General features: G+C 54.9%; 1 protein-coding gene across 3 annotated transcripts in view; it reads left to right on the top strand.

Annotated features, from left to right (window-relative positions):
- The first annotated feature begins 4,934 nt into the window (after positions 1 to 4,934).
- NECAB3 (N-terminal EF-hand calcium binding protein 3) overlaps positions 4,935 to 18,928 on the top strand; it is a 29,562-nt gene continuing 15,568 nt past the window's right edge. The window contains exons 1-4 of one of the 3 annotated variants that reach the window (XM_041122463.1): positions 4,935 to 5,182; positions 10,151 to 10,175; positions 11,246 to 11,354; positions 18,864 to 18,889. In XM_041122463.1, coding sequence (XP_040978397.1) covers positions 5,090 to 5,182; positions 10,151 to 10,175; positions 11,246 to 11,354; positions 18,864 to 18,889 — 253 coding nt within the window. In that variant the 5' untranslated portion in view covers positions 4,935 to 5,089. The remainder of the gene's footprint in view (positions 5,183 to 10,150; positions 10,176 to 11,245; positions 11,355 to 18,863; positions 18,890 to 18,928) is intronic. The other 2 variants (XM_030009223.2, XM_030009224.2) reach the window with 2 other exon arrangements.

Raw genomic sequence — 18,928 nt, 5'->3', positions numbered from 1 at the left:
GCCTTTGGTGCAGGGCTGTGCTCAGGTGGCTGGGGGCATGAGGGGTGGTGGGGACCCCAACCTGAGAGACCAAGGGGTTTTGGGTTATTCTGGGGTGGGGGTGTTCCATGTTCCATTTTGAACTTGAAATGCACAAGCATTTGTCACTGCCTGGGGTTGCAGGACGTGCTTTGGGCCTTGGAGGGGTTGGGTTTTTTTTCGTTCTGCAACTCCACGCGCTCCCATGTGAGATGGGAGCTGGGGCTGATCCTGCCACCCTCTGCTCCTCCAAAGAGGCTGTGCCCCAGGGGGGCTGGGGCGATGGGTCTGGATGGGATCGCTTCTCCTTTCAGCATCCCCTGTCCCCACTCAGCTCCTCTCCTGCCTGGCCCCCTCCCCTGCCTTCCCCCTGGTTTTGGGGCAGCGTTTACATGGGGGGTGCCTGCGGTTGCAGCTCCTGTGTGAGGAGGAGGAAGGCAGTGTGGGGCCAATGTGAGACCAGTCCATGCATCCACCACACCAGCAGGCTCCCAGTGACTTCCCAGCTCCCCTGTTCACCCCAGCACCTCTTGGTCCTGCCTGAACGCAGCTGCTGGCACCAGTTTGTGGCCCTGTGTCCCTGCTCAGTGGGGAAGAGCCGGTTGCAAGCTGCAGCCCTGACCCCGAGTGCCCCAACCCCCTCTGCGGCACAAGGTCCCCTTCCTGGGGAGCAAGGGACATCGAGGACTCCCCGGAGAGGGATGCTTGGAGACTCCAGGGACCCCCCTGGCAGCCTGGAGAGGGCCCGGGGGGGGGGGGGGGGCCATGGCTCCCGCCCTAGCGGCAGGCAGGGACGTGTCACTTCCTTCCCATGTTTGTGTGCTCGCTCCCCTCCTCCTCCCAGCCGGCCTCCTGCCTGTTTCTCCATTAAACAGCCTGATAAATATTTCACCCTGGACCATGTTGCATAAGCTGAGCCTGCTCCTGTGCCAGCCTTTGCAGGGAATGGGAGCCCAGGTTCTGACCGGGCTGCTGGTGGGTGCTGGGGTGGCACGGTGAGCCCATCACCGCTGCTTAGCATCCCACCTCTGTCCTCATGCCTCCATCCCTGCACCCGAGCGCAGTCCCCAGCTCGTTGTGCTGCCACAGGATTGTTCTTACCGCAGGACACACATGGATAGCAGTGTGCCGGTGGAGGGTGGCAAACTCCACAGCTCAGCCCCGTCCATGATGCCAGCTCCCTGCACGGTCTCTGCTTCCAGCCCTCCTCCCTGCAGCCCCCTGGGACTGGCCAGGGCTCAGGACGGGGGCTGGCGAGGACCCTGATGAGGAGGGGTGTATGCCATGCTGTCCGAAAACCCAGCGGCCAGGAGGGTGATGGCACACAGCCTGTCTGTCCTCTGTGCTTGAGTGGGATGAGCCAGTGGCTTGCTGTCACGCTGTTGCCCCATCAAATGGGGCTTTTTCAGGCAATTAAACTGAAAGAGCTCTTTTGCTGCTCCCGTCCATGAGGATCCTGCCCCATAGAGCCGGTGGCAGGAGGTCGGGGAGTCCAGGGTGGGTGGGCATGTGCCCTGGTCCCATGCCTGCTGCATTGTTCTTTACAAGGTCAACATTTGTCACCTGAGGTGACAGAGGTGCTGAAGCTTTTATGATTTACTGCAGGGTGCCCAGCCCAGCCATATGTCAATGCATCCTCATCCCTGTGCTTAGCAAGATCCAGCCCTTCTCTCCCCGTTTTAGTTTTGTTTTTGTGGAGGGTGACGGTGGTCTACAGTGCTGCCTAAAGGGGTGAGAGCCTGGCAAAGGGAAAGTGGCCATTGGCTTTCACGGGAGCCAGCGGGCACAGGGAGAGGGGAGAGGACTCAACGCCAACGTCCTGAGCAACGCTGGGGTATTTCCACGAGCAAGGTAACCCCCGGTAGCAGCACAGCTTTTCCCTTTTCCCCCGAGCAAAGGCAATCTTCTCTGATGGCATTCACCATCACATTCCCCTAATAGGGAACCTCATGGGATGATGAGCCCTTGGGAGTCCCAGTCCCCATGAAGCAGGCCCCCCAGCAGGGACAGGACCGTGCACCCCACTGTGGCAGTGTAGCCCATCTCAGGGGGCGATGCGTTGGCGGCTCCACGTGAGCCAGAGCACTGTAAAAATAACCACTCTGCCTCCCAGGGATGATTCATGATGCAGCTGAAGGGCTTCCCTGCTGCTATTTCGAATCACTGGGGAAAGAGCTGATGATAGCTCACGTAAGGTCTCTCATTTCTGAAGAGCACATGGCGGCTTTGGGAAGCGGCCCTGGGTGCTGCCTGGTTTTATGAGCTATCGGCACCATGGATGCTCTTCTTTGTCAGGCAAAGCAGACATGGTGTGGGAGATGGGCACCCTGCACGCCCCATGGGTCCTCAGCTCCTGTTCACTTCCATCTCCCATTCCCTGGGAGTGCCCCTGCAGGGACCATGCCCTTCCAGCTCTGGGGGTGCCTGGTGCCGTTGGGCTGCAGTGGCGGCTCCATTGGCACCTGCAAACGCTGCAGCAGGCAGGCGGGCATCCACAGGCTGAGCTGTGCCAAATGCAGAGGGTGCTGAGCTCAGGCAGTCCTGTGGTCTCCTGTCCCCATGCTGCGAGGTTTGGACTCGGAGGAGTCAGGAGAGCCCAACAGTGGGACGAGCTCTGGGACAGGCTGGCAGTGGCTGGGGGCAGCATTAGATGCTGACAGAGCATAAAGTTTGCCAGAATTTATACCTTTAATCTAATCGCCCTTGGAGGGTCTGGGCAGGTTTTGGGGTCTCTATAGGCCCCTGTTGTACTTCTGGCCTGGGGTGCCATGTCCCTGCCAGCCTGCTTCTGCCCCATGCTTCAATATTTCCACTTCCAAAAGTGACTTGCATTTCTTCCGCAAGGAAGTAGCTCAGGGAGGTGAAGTGTAGCATCATTTATTCACAAGACGCTGGTAAGTGGGTGGTTCATTTCATTCCTGCACAGTTGTGGCCCTGTGCCCCCCCAACCTGGGGAGCAGAGCCCTGGCATCCCCACCACAGCTGGGGCCGAGGCCATATCCCCCTTCCCTGCTGGTGGCTTTCGGGGTGCGCTTTGGAAGCACCTGTGGAAGGAGCTGGGGGCACCCACTGCCTCCTGCCACTGGCAGTTTTGCCCTTGACTTTGCCGTCACTTTCCAGCTGCTCCTTCCCACGCTGAAACTCATGCTGACCCCAGGGCATCCCAATAGGGACCGAGAACAGGTTTTAGCAACACAGGAGTGCAAAATGGCTCCCCAGGGCTTTGCTTTGATACATGGCAGAGCTCCGCCGTGGCCCAAGCCCCTTCTCACGCTCCCTGGCAAGGTGATCCTCTGTTTCTGCTGCCGTAGGCCTCCCCTGCCTGTTTCTCTAGTACCCGCCTCCATTTTAGTTTGATTGATGATGGCCATGCTCGACAACTCAAGCTCTTGGACCTCTTTCTGCCTTCCCGGGGGCAGGGGACAGCCCTGTGCAATGTGTGGTCTGGGTGCACATGCTCCCTGGAGCCCTTGGATACCCCTGCCAGGTCCCAGGTGCACTTTTTCTGCCTCTTTTCCCTTGCACATACCCGCAGCAGCCAGGAGATGGTAAAAATAACTGTGATGCATCCTTGCAACTGCTCCAGGCTCAGCTTGCAGCCGGTTGTCCCTGGGGGATGAGGAGAGCAAGCGAACTACACGTGCCGTGGCTCGGTCATGTTGGGCTAGGTAAGCGGCTTGGTTTTGAGACCTGGGTGAAGAGAAACTGAGCTCAGCAAAACGGGTTGGCCTCGAGAGGTCCATGTGAAGGGAGAGGTGCTGCAGATGGAGGCAAGCCTGGCTGGGATTTTGCATCCAAGCGAAACTGGTGCATGTCCCTTTCTGTAAATAAAATCCTGGGATACCCCGAGAAGGACGGGAAGCAGCCCACCACCCCAAGAAGTCACCGCACCGCGTGTAACCTGGGAGCAGTGTGAAGCTCTGCCCAGGCACGGCTTTATCTAGTTTATTTACCTAATTATCTGTTTCTTGTTTGTGAAAACCTTTGAGGACGGACATGGGTGTTCATCCTATTCCTCTCCACACGCACAGGCCTCTGGGTGCCTGTGCTGGGCAGGGATGGAGGCAGCTCCTGCCTCCTCCTCCTCCCCAGCCAGCCTGTCCCCCACTCCTGCAGCCCCCGACGGGGGGGGAAGGGGGTTTTACATCTGCTTGAGGTACTGGGGACCCAGCGCCATCGGTATGACTCCCTCATGCCCGGCACGCTGCACCGCAGGGAAGCAGCAGCGAGCACAGGCTGCCCAGCACTGTGGGCACGGAGGAGCTGGGACCACCAGACAGTCATTTGAAACCACTCTGGGTGGCTGGGGGACCACCCCAGGGCCAGCCACAACCACAGGGGGACCACCTAAGGCCAAACTAGGGCCACCCCAGGGCCAACTGGGGCAACCAGGGCTACTCTGGAGCCAACAGGGACCACACTGGGACCACCCATGGCGAAACTGGGGCCAACTGGGGCAACCAGGGTTACTGTGGGGCCAGCAGTCACCACACTGGGACCACCCATGGCCAAAATGGGACCAGCTGGGGCAACCAGGGCTACCCTGGGGCCAACAGCATCCACACCGGAACCACCAATGGCCAAACTGGCACCAGCTGGGACAACCAGGGAGGGTCACACCACAGTGTGACGACCCAGGGCCGCACCGGGACCACCGTGGGCAGCATTGGAGCCAAGTGGGAGCACAGTGGGGTGCACCGGATCCAACTGGGACCAGCCCGGGGCAACCTCACGGCCGACCGGGCCCCAGGCACAAGCGGCACCCGGGAAACGGCGGCCTGCGCCCACGCCCCCGCGTCCCTCACAGCGCCGCCCCGCCCCTCGGCCCTCCGCCAACGACAGGCACGGCCCTGAGGTGCCAATCACCGGCCGCGGCCAACCGGATCGCCGCCGGGGCGGGCCCTCAGCGGAGGCAAAGTTGCCTTGGCGGCTGCGGAGCGGTACGGGCGAGTCCAGCTCCGCGCCGCGTTCCCTACGGCAGCGTACTGCGGGGCACCGCACGCTACGGCACCGTACTGCACCCTACGGCACCGCACCCTACGGCACCGCAGCGCCCGCGCCCGGCGGGGCCATGATGGCGTGCGCCGAGCTGCTGGCCGTGTGCCTGCTGTCAGCCGACCGCGGCCCCGCGGCCCGCCACCAGCCGCTCCCCATCTTCCACGACGTGAGTACCGCGGGGCGGGCCCCCAGCGAGCCCCTGTCCCAGCCCCGGGGCTAGCACGGGCCAGGCGGGCCGCGGTGCCTCCTCAGAGGGAGCCATGGCGGGGCAGCACATGTAGGTGTCAGGGTGAGGCCCTTTCCCGCCTGCCCCAGCTGCGGAACCAAACCCAAGGGACAAGTGATTGGGCCCTGCTGCTGCTCTAAGCCTGCAGCTGTGACTCGAGGCGTGGGTCGTGATGTCTTAAATAATACTTGGTGTTGTGTCCTTTTTCTGAATTATGGGCCTTTGAGTGGCTAGAAATAGCCCGCTCCTTATCAAGAGCTGGCTGTCGTGACTCCTGGAGCGGGAGCTGTGTGTGTCTGGCAGGAAAGCTGCAGAAGGTACTGTGTAGCTGTTAAAAGCCGTGGGATCCCACAGGCAGAGCGTGTCCGGTGCCCGCTGCAGCCCCCATCCCTGCCCGCTTCTAACGCGCCAGGAGTTGTGGAGGAAGATGCTCTTTGTGCAGGTTGGAGGTCGGCCAGGCATCCTGGCGGCTGTAGGTGGCTTGGGCGAGTCAAAGATGCGGATAGTGGTCGTTTTCATTTTCACAAGACAGGTGCTGGTACAGTGCCTCCCATCACACCATGTCCCCTCAAGCCCCATGGCGAGGGTGCTCCTGTCAAGAGGCGGCTGTGCATGCCGGGGCTCTGGGGGAGGCATTGCCTCTTCCCCTGTGGCACCTGGCAGGGCAGGCAGGTGGCTGCATGACTGGCCAACTCCCAGGGCAAGTGGCACAGCCTGGGTCAAAGCCCACCTCCACTGTTGGAGCACATCAGAGGTGCTCAACCGTCCTGCTCCTTGCTATCTTTAGTGAGCTGTAGAGTGCCTGGGTCAGGTGGGCAGCGCCCAAAACTCCCTGGTGGGCCACCAGCCCTTGCATTCCCCTGTGTCTGGCACCACTGGGGTTTAAGTCACCCTGTGGAGCCAAGGGGACACGTGAGTGGAGGTGCTGCCCCTGCCCTGCTGCAGGGACTGGGGAGGATAAAGCAAGTGAGGGTTAAGGGCGAGGGCTGGTGTGGTGCTCCAGCACCTGGACAGCCCAGGACAGAGCCAGCTGTCATCTCAGTCCCATCATGGTCTGGGTGGTGCCACCCTCTGAGTCCTAGTTCATCCTGGAGGAGGGGAGCAGGAGATCTCAGGCAGCACTTTGGGAAGGTGAATGCAATCCCTAGTCCGGTCCTCTGTCTGGGAGACCTCCTGGCATCACCAGGGAGCAGCTGGGAAGCGCAGCTCCCTCAGCAGTGGTGGTGCTCGCAGCTTCCAGCTGGGGGTCAGGGTCTCCCTCCTCCCGTGGGGGGATTTCAGACTGCAGGGCTCTCCAGCCAGCATCATTAACCGCACTAATTACTTGGCTGATGGAAGATGGGCTGGAGGGGGGTTGGTGACAGCTGTGTTCCAGCTCAGCTCCTCCGGGCACTCAAGAGTCCCACATCTATCCCTCAGGGCGTCATTAAGGCAATTAAAATGGGAAGTGTTAACAGTGCTAGCGGCTGCTTTCTGGGTTCTGGCGGCTTCCCTTCCTCTTCCCTGTGGCTCCCTTTGCTCCCGCCTCAGCTCCGGAGCTTGACAGGGTAAGTTTAATATCTCTGCTTTTGGGTCTGGGCAGTCGGCTGGTCTCCAGCTGCCCCCCCCAGGCTTGTCAGGACAAGCTGCCCCCCTGCTGCAGCAGGGCAGGATCCCAGCCTGCCCCTTGGGCAGTGGGAAGGCAGGGCTGCCCAGGACAGATCCCAGGTGGCAGCTGGTGCTTCCCCTGGGACCGGAGCCACTGTCTCCCTGCCCGCAGATAGCCTGCCTTCAGGAGAGGTGAGGAGGAGGAGGGCTTTGCCTGAGAGGCTTTGCTGCAGGCGCTGTACAAACTGCAGTGCTGCCATCGCAGTTGTTTCTCTGCGCAGACATCTCAAGCCTTTGGGAGATTTGTCCCCCAGGGTGGTGCTCGGGGCTTGCTTATTCCCCTCTCAGTGTACGAGAGGTTCAGAAAACCCACTTGGACAGCCTGCCATTTATCGTCAGCACTTGGCCACAGCCCACATTAACCTGCAGTGAGTCAATGAGCATGGTGTCCCCAGGGTGACTGTCCCCTCCCCAACAGCTGGTGTGTCCCTGGCTGTGTGTCCAGCAGCTGCGGTTGCTTCCAGCCCTGCAGGCAGGGAGAAATGCTATAATGTCCCTCCTTCCTGGGGTGTGGGGGGTTCATCCCCAAATAAATGCTGGTTCAGTGCTTCTTCCATTGGTCCCAGTTGTGTCTGCTGCTGCAGGCACCAAGCAGGCCTGCAGATGCTTGGACCCGAGCCCAGGAGCTGAGGGCTAAGGGAAATGTCTCGGGCTTGAGCCAGTGTCCCTGTGTTTCTGAGAGTGCCAGCCCCCCAGAGCACGAGTGAGGGATTGCCTGTAGGGCCTCTCCAGCAGCCGACACAGACCTGATCCCTTTCCCAGCCTGGCTTTGTATCACTTTTCCCGGGTTTTGTCCCAGGGCTGCTCTCTGCATTGGGCTCTTGCACTGGGAGCAGCACTTACGTGCCACTGCCGTGCACATTGCTACACCCCAGGGGGGCCGGGGGTCGCCCTGTGGAGCTTGGAAGCAGCTATGCACTATTTTTGCTTGGCTGGAGTTGGATCCTGCCTCACGCACAGGAGCCATCAGTGTTTTCTGGTGCGTGCAGCACTCACCAAGGCACCCCTCTGCAGCTGGGGTTGGCCGAGGACGGGCTCGCTGGGGGTGGCAAGGAGCCCCGCCATCCCTGGGGGACATGGAGTAGATGTGGCCTCACCTCACAGGGCTCTCGCAGCTCTGCTGCTTGCGCCACGTTTGTTTGTTTTGAGTTTCAGGCAGCTGTTGTGTGTGCACTGGCAGTGCTTTTCTACACACTGCTGGAGCAGAGGATCCCGTGCAGGAGGGAGAAATGTTAGCTCTGTTTGCTGAAGTTCATGTTGAACCCAGGATGGACTCACCCCCAATTAGAGACCTTCTCAGCCCCATGGGATCCCCCCCAAAATTGTGCTCTCCCTCTTAGCCCACAGACAGAGCTTGCTGACCAAGGTCAGCCTGTGAGTGGGAAATGTTTGGCCTTACTTGAATCTGCATTTAAGTGACACTTGACTGTCTTTGGGATGAGCTAGCTGGCCTCAGTGACATTTGGAGTCATAGAGTTGTCATTGCACGAGCCATGTGTCTCTCCAATGACAGAGAGCTCTGCGGGATTAAGCATTTGCCATGACAGAAAGTGGCGTGCCCAAGGCAGGGAGGTGGCAGGGTGGCACAGGCATGTGGGACCTGCTGGTGCTGCCCCTGCCTGCAGGCAGAGCTGCCTCTGCGCCTGGGGAGCCTTGGCATGTGTAACCCTGCAGCCATGAGACCCCTGATGCACCAGCAAACTCTTTAGCCTGGAGAAAGCTGTGCTTTAAAACACAGAGAAATCCCCAGTGTGTGGGAGCTGCAGGTCCCTGTCTTGGCTGGTAGTGGTAAAGCTCCAAAGTGCATCCAGTGAGTCCTACGGGGCGTTTAGAGAGTGCCTGCCCTGCTTTCCTGCAAGGGAAGCAGTCTGGCTGGCTGGAAGCCAGTGTCCTGGAGGGACAGTTACCTAATGCTGGTCAGCTCAGGGCAGCCTTCGTTCCCTGCAGCAGCTTGGGTCGGGAGGAGCTTGCCTTGCTCAAAAGAGCATCCTCCGAGGAGGTGTCCCTGCTCCTGGTTTGGGTCGCAGGGAAGGACCAGGGAGCTCCCCACTGGGACCAGCATCAGAAAAGCCTCTGCCCAGTTGCCAGCCAGCGGCTTCCTCAGGAGTGAGCAGCGGAGGTTTCTCTGGGCAGCTGTTTCTTTACCTCAGAGTGATTTTTCAGGGATGTTTCAGTGGCTAGATGTGGGCAGAAGGCAGCTGGGGGCGGAAGGTGCAGCTGGCAGCGATGTGTTTCCTGTGGCAGGGAGAAGAGCTAGTCTGGGGACGGTTTTATCAGCGGTCTCCGCTTTGCAGGTGCGTGGAAAAGAATATAATTAAGTCTGCTTTCCCTTTTTACTGCCCTTTTTCATTCCTGATCTTTCTTCAGACGGTCAGTTTTCTTCATGAACCAGGATGATTAAAAAGGAGAAAGTTTCCACACACGCAAGTTTCTGTCATTGGCTCCATTAGGATGTGCTGGCCAAAACCTCATACTGTTCAGCCTGCAAGATGTTCCCAGGCTTTGGAAATTATATTGTTCCTCACCAGAGTCAGCCCCAGACCTTCAGATAATTATTGGTGAAAGAGGAGCCAGGCAGGGCTAAGAAGCCCCAGCTTTCTTCTGGGCCGTGGGCAGAAGCCTTGTGGTTGGGAACCTGGCTTGACACCCTGAACTGGAGCAGCTCTCCAACTGTGCTCTGTGGCAGAATTAGTTACAGATTAATTAGTTCATTAATTTTTAATTACAGTGTGTGTGCATGTCGAGGTGTTGCAGGAAGGATTGTTGTGAAGGGTGATTACAAAGTGCAGGACAAAGAGCTGCTCCTTGGTGCAGATGGTCGAAGTGTCAGTGGTGATGCACAAAGTGCTCCCATTATGGATTGGTTTTATGCTTAATGTTCTTTCATTTAAAGGATCTGAAAAATTAAACACTTTCCATCACAAGGGTGTAGCGAAACCCTTTCTACTTCATCTCCCTCTGTGTTCTCTAAAAGATGCTCGGTGTGAGTGCTGGGCTCACTTGGGCAGCGGTGGCTGTGCTGAGAGCTTTGCGTATTGGAGGCAAGAAATGGTATTAATTGTTTGCAAAGGGGAATTTCTGTGGAGTAACCTGTGCGGCACTGGCCTGCACAGCCCTGGCAGCAGGGGCTTCTGCATGGCTCTCCCAGGCTCAAGGAGGTGGTTTTCCCATGATGGCAGTGCTGGGTGCCACCTGGCTCACTCTTCAGCACTGCTGCTCTCCCTGCTGCCTCACTAAACCCTGTCGTATTTTTTCTTGCAGATTTTCCGGCGAGCTGACAAGAACGGTGAGTGCTTTGTTCCTACTGCTGCCTCCCCCTCCCTGCTGGGGTCTGGGGGAAGCAGCGCAGCCCGTCTCTGCTGGGAGGTTTGGCTGAAAGAGTGAAGGAGGATAAGGGCAAGCAGCTCTCTGGCTGCAAGAAAAGTGCTTTTCTGCTTCACCTGGAGGAAAAGGCACTGGAGCAAAGGGCCTGGCTAGGGGCTGGAGAAGTGGGCTGCCCCACTTCACCATCCATGTGCCGTGCAGGACAGAGCCCCTTCCAAGCCATTCTCCTGCCTGCACGCACACGATTTCTCCTGTGCACTGCTAGCAGTGAGAAGGGAAGGCAAAGCAAGCTGTGCAGCAAGCAGCCCAGGGGCTGTCAGGCTTCTGCTCTGTCCCTTGCAGGATTGATTCAGTCTCTGTGCTCAGTCTAGTGTTTTACAGGTGCCCCCATTTGGGTGGCCCTGTTCCTGGATGCCCACTGGAGTCCCTGACATTTGAGAGTTAGGCTCTGCTACTTGGGTTTTAAACTGGCACCCATAAACCAAGTCCAAAATCACAAGTCGTTTCTCTGAGCCTTCCCACCCCCTCTTGGACTCTTCTCTTTCACAGTAGCTTGCAGGTTTCGGGAGCCGCTTTTGTTGCAGATCAAAATGCAGCCCAGGAGCTGAAGTCCTCCGCAGGACGGAAGGAAAAAGCTCTTGAGTCAATGGAGAGATTTTCTTTCCATAAAAACCTGGTGTTGTCCTCACTGTGCTGTTTGTAATGGACTCTGTACTTGGACAGTCAGCTTGGACAGTCATCTAAGTACAGAGTGCCTGCATGCATTTCTGAAAAGAATGCAGTGGGGTCTTTTGGAAGGGGCTGAAGTTTCCACCTGAAATTCCAGTGGCAGTGACCCTGCTGGCCAGCGCTCCTGGGTTTTTGATGGGGACTGGTGGGACATGCTTTCAATGAGTTATCTGCTCTAATTATTATGCACAACACGCCCAACCGTCCCACGCTCCCGGTAGAGAGGCTGCTGGGAGGATCGCTGGGGCCTGTTTGCTTCTTTCTGCAGATATATAATTATTCTTCCCTTTTATTTAAATGCAGATGATGGGAAGCTGTCATTTGAGGAGTTCAAGAACTATTTTGCTGATGGGATCCTGAGCTCGGAGGAGCTGTGGGAGTTGTTCAGTGGCATTGACAGGCGTCATTCAGAGTAAGTACCGTGGTGGCACAGAGGAGAGGAGACGAAGGAGAATATAAACTGCTTGACTGTAGATAGAGGACATTTGGAGGCGGGTGCAATAAATAGTCAGGGTGAGATAAACCTACCTCTTGTAACACGCAGATGTTAAAACCCATTGAACACCAGCTACGAGCATTGGTGATGAGAGAAGCCAGACATTTTGAGAACAGTCGTTATCAGATTTACTGTAGTTCCTTAGAAGCAAGCATCCATTTAAAATTACGTTAGTTTGAAAAATGTATTCCAGAAATATACAGCTCTATAGAGCAGGTTGTGTGTCTGCAGGAGGAGCATGTGGTGGTGTGAGGACGATGCACAGACTGTGCAAAGTTGGAGACTTAGCCACTGCTGACACAGGGAACCGCTTTTCACTTATGTAAGAGCTGCTTTCCACCAGAAGTGGGCCTTATGAGTGTAACTGTGAATTTAGGCCAGCTACTTTTAAAAAAAGAAACCCCCAAAGAACAGGAGAAGTAATTGCACTTAGCTCTGGTCTCCTCTTGACTGGTGCTATCTAGAGGAGTCTGTTGGGCTCAGCTAGGTTTCTCATCCCAGTCTTGTGGATATCAGTGTGGCTTTGCTGGGGTCCCTCTGCCCTGCCGGCTGCTGTGAGAGAGCATGTTTTGGCACTGGGAGAAACTGGCTGTTGATAAATTGCATGTCTGGGGGCTACCTGTTCAAACGGAGAGGTGCTGCTGGGGCAGAAGATGGCTGCAGCTTCCTCCCGGTCTTGGGTGGCAGGCTTGGCTCTGGCTCATGCCACTTCCCTGGCACCCCAGGAAGCATCTCCTGCACCTCTGATGCCCTCAGCCAGGGCAGTGTCTGAGCAGGTCCCTTCCAGGGAGAGGTAACTCAGAGCAGCCTTAGCTGCACATGCTGGCCCCAGGGCTTTTCAGGGAGCCAGGACAGCAGGGGAGCCAGGACAGCAGCACGGAGGGCCTGGGCCACGCTGAGATGCCAACAGTCACTGAATGCCACCGAGCCACTGACAGCGGATACCCAGTGGTCCCTGGCTGCAAGTCCCCACATCATCCACCCAGGACTGGGGGAGTGGGGATGACTGACTCCTGCCAAGTGTCGGGGTGGTGCGTTTAACTGATGCTCCCACTTCCGTGATGGGGCAGAGAAGTGGGCTGGTATGTGCAGCCCATGGTGCTGCTTTCTTTTAAGCCTGGCTGCCCATTGCTGCCTGTCCTGCCAGTTGGGCTTGTTGGATGTGGGCAGCAGGAGGTGTCTCCTGAAAATACCTGTCTCTCTGAGCTGTGATCCCAAGGGATTTAGCAGTGAGCCATTTCCTTTCCTCTGCAAGTGCTCCTTTCACTCCATTTCGGGGTGACCTTGGAGTCACCCCTCATACAATACCGCTGGAAAACATGGGTTGCAGCAAAGCAGAGAGTTTTAACGGTGCCCTTAACTGAATGGTGAAGATCTGGTTTACCATTGCTTTCAGGTCAGGCTTCTTCGTCTGTCTAGAGCAGATAAACAGGGCTGAGCAAAGGGCCCGGTGTGAGCGGGCTGTCTCTGAGAGCTGTGCATGGTCCTGGCTGCAGCAGTGCTCTCTATAACTCATTACCCATAATGACGGTGCGGTAGCTATGACAACGTGGCAGTTGCAGCTTGAGCTGGTGACATCTATTAGCAGGGCATGACCATTGGGTCTTTGATCTCTTTCTGCCGTGAATAGCAGAAGGGACCCTGCGGACAAAGCTGGTCTCCAAATTCCTATGTTCAGTGACTTCAAGCAAATGTAGGAGATGCCGTCCCTCCAGTGCTGCAAGGATGCCCTCATTTCTGCAAGAGCAGAAGGGAAAGTCCAGCCCTGAGGCCATTGCAGGTGTAGTTCTTATTTCTGTCTCTGGCTGGGACATGGTCCACATGCACGTGCGCAGGGTCAGTACATGGGACAGCTTCAGTGTGAGCAGGTGGGAGCGGGATGGGATGTGGGAGGTGGCAGCAGGGAACTGTACATGATTTCTTCAGCTTCATCCCCAGCTTGTGGAGGAGGAGGAGGTGGGACCTCCCAGAGAGGGAGCCTGGTGCTCAGTTTATTGCCTGGTAAGAGGCATCCTGCCCCCTGCAAACAATGTGGGGCAGCACTGCATCTGCCAGAGCGCTCTGGTTCTGACCTAGAGCTGCCTGTCTGCTGGGACGAGGGATTTGGAGAGACAGGCCTGTCTTCAGGGAGGCATGGCCCCATCTGTTCCCAGGTAATGGAAATCAAGCTGTGTTCAGCGTGCTGGGCCTCGTAGTCGTAGAGGTCTCTGTGGCTCTGTGTCTAGAGCTGGACTTTCTGGCATTTGTTTTTGGGGTGTGTAGTGGGCTCCTTTGTACAGTGCTGGTGCCCTGCTGTTCTGATGGGGGGGGGCTGAGCAGCCCCTCTGCTCTGGCCTGCCTGCTTGCCTTGCATTTGCAGGAACTTAGTATTTTTGAGAGCTGACTGAAATTTGCTGCCAGATTCAAGAGTTATTAGCCAAGGTAATACTCAAAGTATCACAAAGCTGGAAAGCAACTACAAGCTCTACAAACATACCTGGCGTGCTGAATGAAACATATGGGCGTTTCATGTCCCATAGCTTTTTTTGGTGATAGAAAAGTCTCACCCTTAATCCCTTGGCCACAAGGGTGCTGTGTTCATCAGTTCTGGGCTGAAACTTGCATTTCTTTGTCAGTGCCAGCCTGACTCAAGGAGAGACAGTAACAGAGACCTTTATACACAGGCAGTCTCTGTGTCTGGGTAATGGAGCGCTGCCCAGACATATCTGGACCCTCATCCATCACTGTGAACCTGTAGCTGCTCCCCTGGATCCCAAAGCTGACATCTCAGAAGATGAGTATTTCAGAGGTCTCGTACATTACTTGTTCTCCTTCCAGAGAGCCCACGGCACCACACTCTGCTTTTCTCCCTGTCCTTCCCATCTGATCTTCACTCCACTTCCCATCTACTCGGCGCTCAGGTGGGATGCTGTGGCCTGTGCGTCAGGCATCTCTGTTGGGTCCGGTTCAGGTTTTATGTTTCCTCATGAGACTTTTTTTGTTCTGCATTTCTGAAAATTGTTCCATTTTGGCTTTAAAATATCTCCTTGCTCTAATTCTTTGACATTTAAAAAATTATGTTGAAACCAAATTCAACTCCTTATTGCAATTTGGTACAACAGCTAGGTCCACTGTTTCGTTTGACTTGTCAGAAAGCTCTGGCACTGGTGCAGAACAGAAAGATTCATCTTTCTGGAAAAGTGCACTTTTCATCCACTGAAACATCTGGGTGAGAAGAGACAAATGTTTTTGAAGGGTTGAAAAGCTCCATTGCTGCAGATGTGTCTTTGAAGATGCACAGTGTGGTTTGCTCTCTGAGCAGCCATGTGTCTGTTTGCAGTCCAGCCAAGCAGGATGGCAGCAGGTCCCAGGGTCTCATGGGAACAACTTAATGGAGAGTTGCTTACCAAGGGCTTTGGACTGAATGCTGTAGTGTTGCATAGGTTGCATGCCTACTGCTCTTTGCAGGGGACTATGAAACCTGCCTAGGGAGGGGTCATGTGGACCTCGTGTGTCTTTGTGTCCTGCATTTGTCAGGAAAATTTAGAAAAATAAGGTCTAGCAAATCCTCCTTTGCATGAGAGCAGTCAGTTGGCAGTGGCAGGAATTGGGTACAGACTGCCCAGAGCATGTGTCTCTGACCTTGAACCACAAGTGAGAGAGGTGGGAGTGCTGACCTGGTGGTTTTTAAAAACTCTCAGTAGAAATAACCTGAAGCCTCTGGTTCTGTGGAAGAAGGGACTTGTGTGAACTTTCCTCCCCTCTCTTTAGTCAGAGACTCAGAGCCGCAGCGTCTGTCAGTCTCTGAATGATGGAGAGTGACTGAAACACTCTGGGTCACACTGGAAAGGTTTGGAAATGAGATCTGTGATGACAGCAGAGGTTCCCAACATGATAAATGATAAAAATAAAAAAATTCCCATCTGCTTTGCTGAAGTTGATTGCTGTTTTCTTGCATAAATTCCAGGCACATTCTGACAAAATCCCAACAGCATAATGATGACAAGATCCTTCATCATCAGTTCAAGCTTAATTACAGTTAATCAGTGGTTTGAGCACAGTCAAAATACAGCTATGTGGAAATGTGGAGAGTCTCAGGATGAGTGCTTTGGAGACAGAGGATGGCTCTTCTCTTGGAGTGGGAGAGAGGATGGCAGAGAGGAGTGGAGCAAAGCCTGCTGCCCCCTTGCAGCCCTGCAGAGTGGGTCAGGATTTGACATGCAGGTTCTTTACATGAGCTCCTCCTGGTTTCTGGTATGAAGTAGCTTCTGGTAGCATGAAAATGGCACCATTGGTCCTGTGATTTGCTTGCTATGCTCTGTCCTGCCCCTAACTGTATGTGCCCTGGGGGCTGCCGCAGGATGTGGAATGTGGGAAGAGGTTGCTGACAGAGCAGACTGTGTTGGGAAGGGAGCAGATCTTCCACTGAACAACTGCCAGAGGGCTGATTTTTGCCACAAGATCTTGGTGATTGGTTCAATGTTTAACTGTTCGGTGTTTTAGTGATTGATTAATTAACGTTTGTTTTTAAGCAGCAAACAGACAAGATAGAGTTATTAATAATCTCTGGCCTCTCCTTAGAAGCCATAGGGTTGGTGTTGATTGTAGCTCTTTGTCACATGGATGTCTGCTCTCTAGAGGCAAGGTGGGGAACTGGGCAGTGTGTTGAGCTGGTGGCCCCTTCTTCCTGGTGAAACCAGTCCCAGCCCCAGGTTCTCATTGGGGACAGATGCAAATGCCTGGGTAAGGTATGCATTAGGTGTTACATTGTGTATTTTGTCATGTCCATATCCCCTCTTTTATGATTTTTACCCATCTCTTGGATGGGAACCAGTGGCCGCAGTTATTACTCTGGGGCATGGGTCTAACAAGCAGTGCTGTGGATGCTGCGGTGCCAAGTCTCTTGTGGCAGTGCAGCAGCAGTGGCTCTGCAGGCTCCAGGCAGCTTTCAGAAATAAGTGGAAAAATTAAGAAGGAGCAAGACATTTTTCCAATTTAAATTTGTGCTTCAAATCCCAGCCACTCTATCTAGCAGAGCTGTGGTCAGATTCATGGAGCTGCTCAGAGATGGGATCAGCAAAGTTTGATGGAGTGGAGTCAGCAGAAGAAGGGGCTGTGGTTTTGCTGATTATCTATATCGCGTCTCAAGGGAAACACTATTTTTTAATCAACTTTAAAAACTGTCTGCAGTGCCAGGACAGTGTGCCAGAGCCCTGTCTTAATCAGCTCCTGCGGTAGGTGTTTAAAAAAGATGAGCCAAATCGCAGCCTAAAACTGCCCATCTCCATTGCCTAAGAAGGTGACTGATGCAATTAGCTAAACAGAAGGGTCTGCAGTCCCACTGCCGTGGGTCTGTGATGATGTCTCACACCAAAATATTTCCGTGATTTGAAGCACTGCCTGTTATTAAAGTAGACTAAGTGAAGCCCAGCAGAGAGACATAGAAACCCGCCTTTGGTGTTTGGGGGAAAAGCTGTAGGAAGATTTTGCTTAAATTATTATATCTGTTCCTGGCATGGCATTTTGGACACTTCACACACTCTCCTCTAATTTTACCTTGGGATGTTTTTGCCCCTTCGACCTATGAGCCGTGTCAGAGTGGGGACAGGGCGATGCGGCCGTGGTTTGACTTCTCCTTGGCAGTGGCACTGCATCTGTCCTCATGCTTGGAGCCCAGCAAACTCCAGGTATCACCAGTTCCTCCATGTGTGACAGCACTTAAACACTTAAAAAACTGTTTTGTGCTCTCTTCCACTCTACCAATCAGGATTAAAAATGGTTATAATCATTTAGGGGATTTGGAGACAGCAAAATTTCTTGAGCAGAGGCTGATTTGAATAAATGCTATCCTGGGGCATTTCCCTGCAGGCTCTGCAGGTGATGCCAAGCATTGCAAGTGTTGTGGTTTAACCCCAGTCAGCAACTAAGCACCATGCAGCCACTCACTCACTTCCCCCCCACCCAGTGGGATGGGGGAGAAAATCGGGAAAAGAAGTAAAACTCGTGGGTCGAGGTAAGAACAGTTTAATAGAACAGAAGAGAGGAAACTAATAATGATAATGATAACACTAATAAAATGACAATAGTAATAATAAAAGGATTAGAATATACAAGTGATGCGCAGTGCAATTGCTCACCACCTGCTGATCGATGCCCTGTTAGTCCCTGAGTGGCAATTCCCCGCCCCCGCTTCCCAGTTCCTATACTAGATGGGACGTCACATTGTATGGAATACCCTGTTGGCCACTTTGGGTCAGCTGCCCTGGCTGTGTCCTGTGCCAACTTCTTGTGCCCCTCCAGCTTTCTCGCTGGCTGGGCATGAGAAGCTGAAAAATCCTTGACTTTAGACTAAACGTTACTTAGCAACAACTGAAAACATCAGTGTTATCAACATTCTTCTCATACTGAACTCAAAACATAGCACTGTACCAGCTACTAGGAAGACAATTAACTCTGTCCCATCTGAAACCAGGACAGCAAGCAGCTCTGCCTCCATGGCTTTGGCCAACTGAGCGGATCTGACAGCTTCATGTGAACCCACTGTTCTGCTTGCCATCCCGTCCCGAAAACGTGGCCATTTCTGGATGTTTCCTCCTCCGTCTCCACCCCAGCAGCACCTTTATTAGCAACAGGAGGGACCTGTCCAAGCCCTGCAGGGATGCCAGCATTAATTTTCCAGTGAAGTGCTCTCTGTTACCAAAAAGGGGTGGGGGGCTGGCCCTGTTTTTGGACCCAGCTCCCTGCTTTAATGGCCTTCATGGCAGGAACAACCCGTCTCGTGGGCCATGAAAGCATCCAGTCCCCTGCCCTGGGAGCCTGAAGGCAGCCCCACATCACCCGGGCTCTGAAGGAAGGAAAGAGGAGAAGCAGCTGGGGCAATCCATGAGCAGATGGGAGAGGAGGTGGCCTGGTGCCATGGGGCAGCCACGAGGGAGGACCTGGGCTGAGATCAAGGGAGACATGAGGAGGGAGCCCTGGATGAATGCTTTGTACCTTTGGGGGAAGAGGTTGGGTTGAAGCAGCAGCTTCTGGGGCTTGTCAGCTCCAGGGCTCAGAAATGGGGCTGCCAACCCAGCTGGCTAGCCCAGAGGCATAGGGCACTGCCTGCCTCCCCTGACCTCCCTCCTGGCCCCATCCTGCTTTCACAGACACGCCAGCTCCAGGACATGTTGGTGGAGCAGCTCTGCTTGCTCCATCAGTCCCCAAAGCAGAGGTTATGCTCTGTAGCCCTGCCTGGGTGCTACAGGTGCTGGGCATGGCGCCTGAGCTGCTGGCTCTAAATGTGTTCAGCTTTTTATTTTTCTAATACAGCTTTTGAAAATATGTGGGAGGAGCAGTAAATGCACTGGGGATTCAAGACAAGCCCTCAAGACCGTGCTCACCACAACTGTTTCTCCCGAACCAGCCCCACTATCTAACAAGAGCTTGTTTTTCTGTTCCTTGCAGTAACGTGGACACAGAGAAATTGTGCGGTAAGTAGGGTGATATTCCTGTCTCGGAGGGCTTCCTCT

The sequence above is a fragment of the Aquila chrysaetos genome, chromosome 3 (assembly GCF_900496995.4).
Source record: "Aquila chrysaetos chrysaetos chromosome 3, bAquChr1.4, whole genome shotgun sequence".
NCBI lineage: Eukaryota > Metazoa > Chordata > Aves > Accipitriformes > Accipitridae > Aquila > Aquila chrysaetos.
Note: the sequence above shows the minus strand (reverse complement) of the source record. Positions and strands in the feature narration are given on the sequence as shown.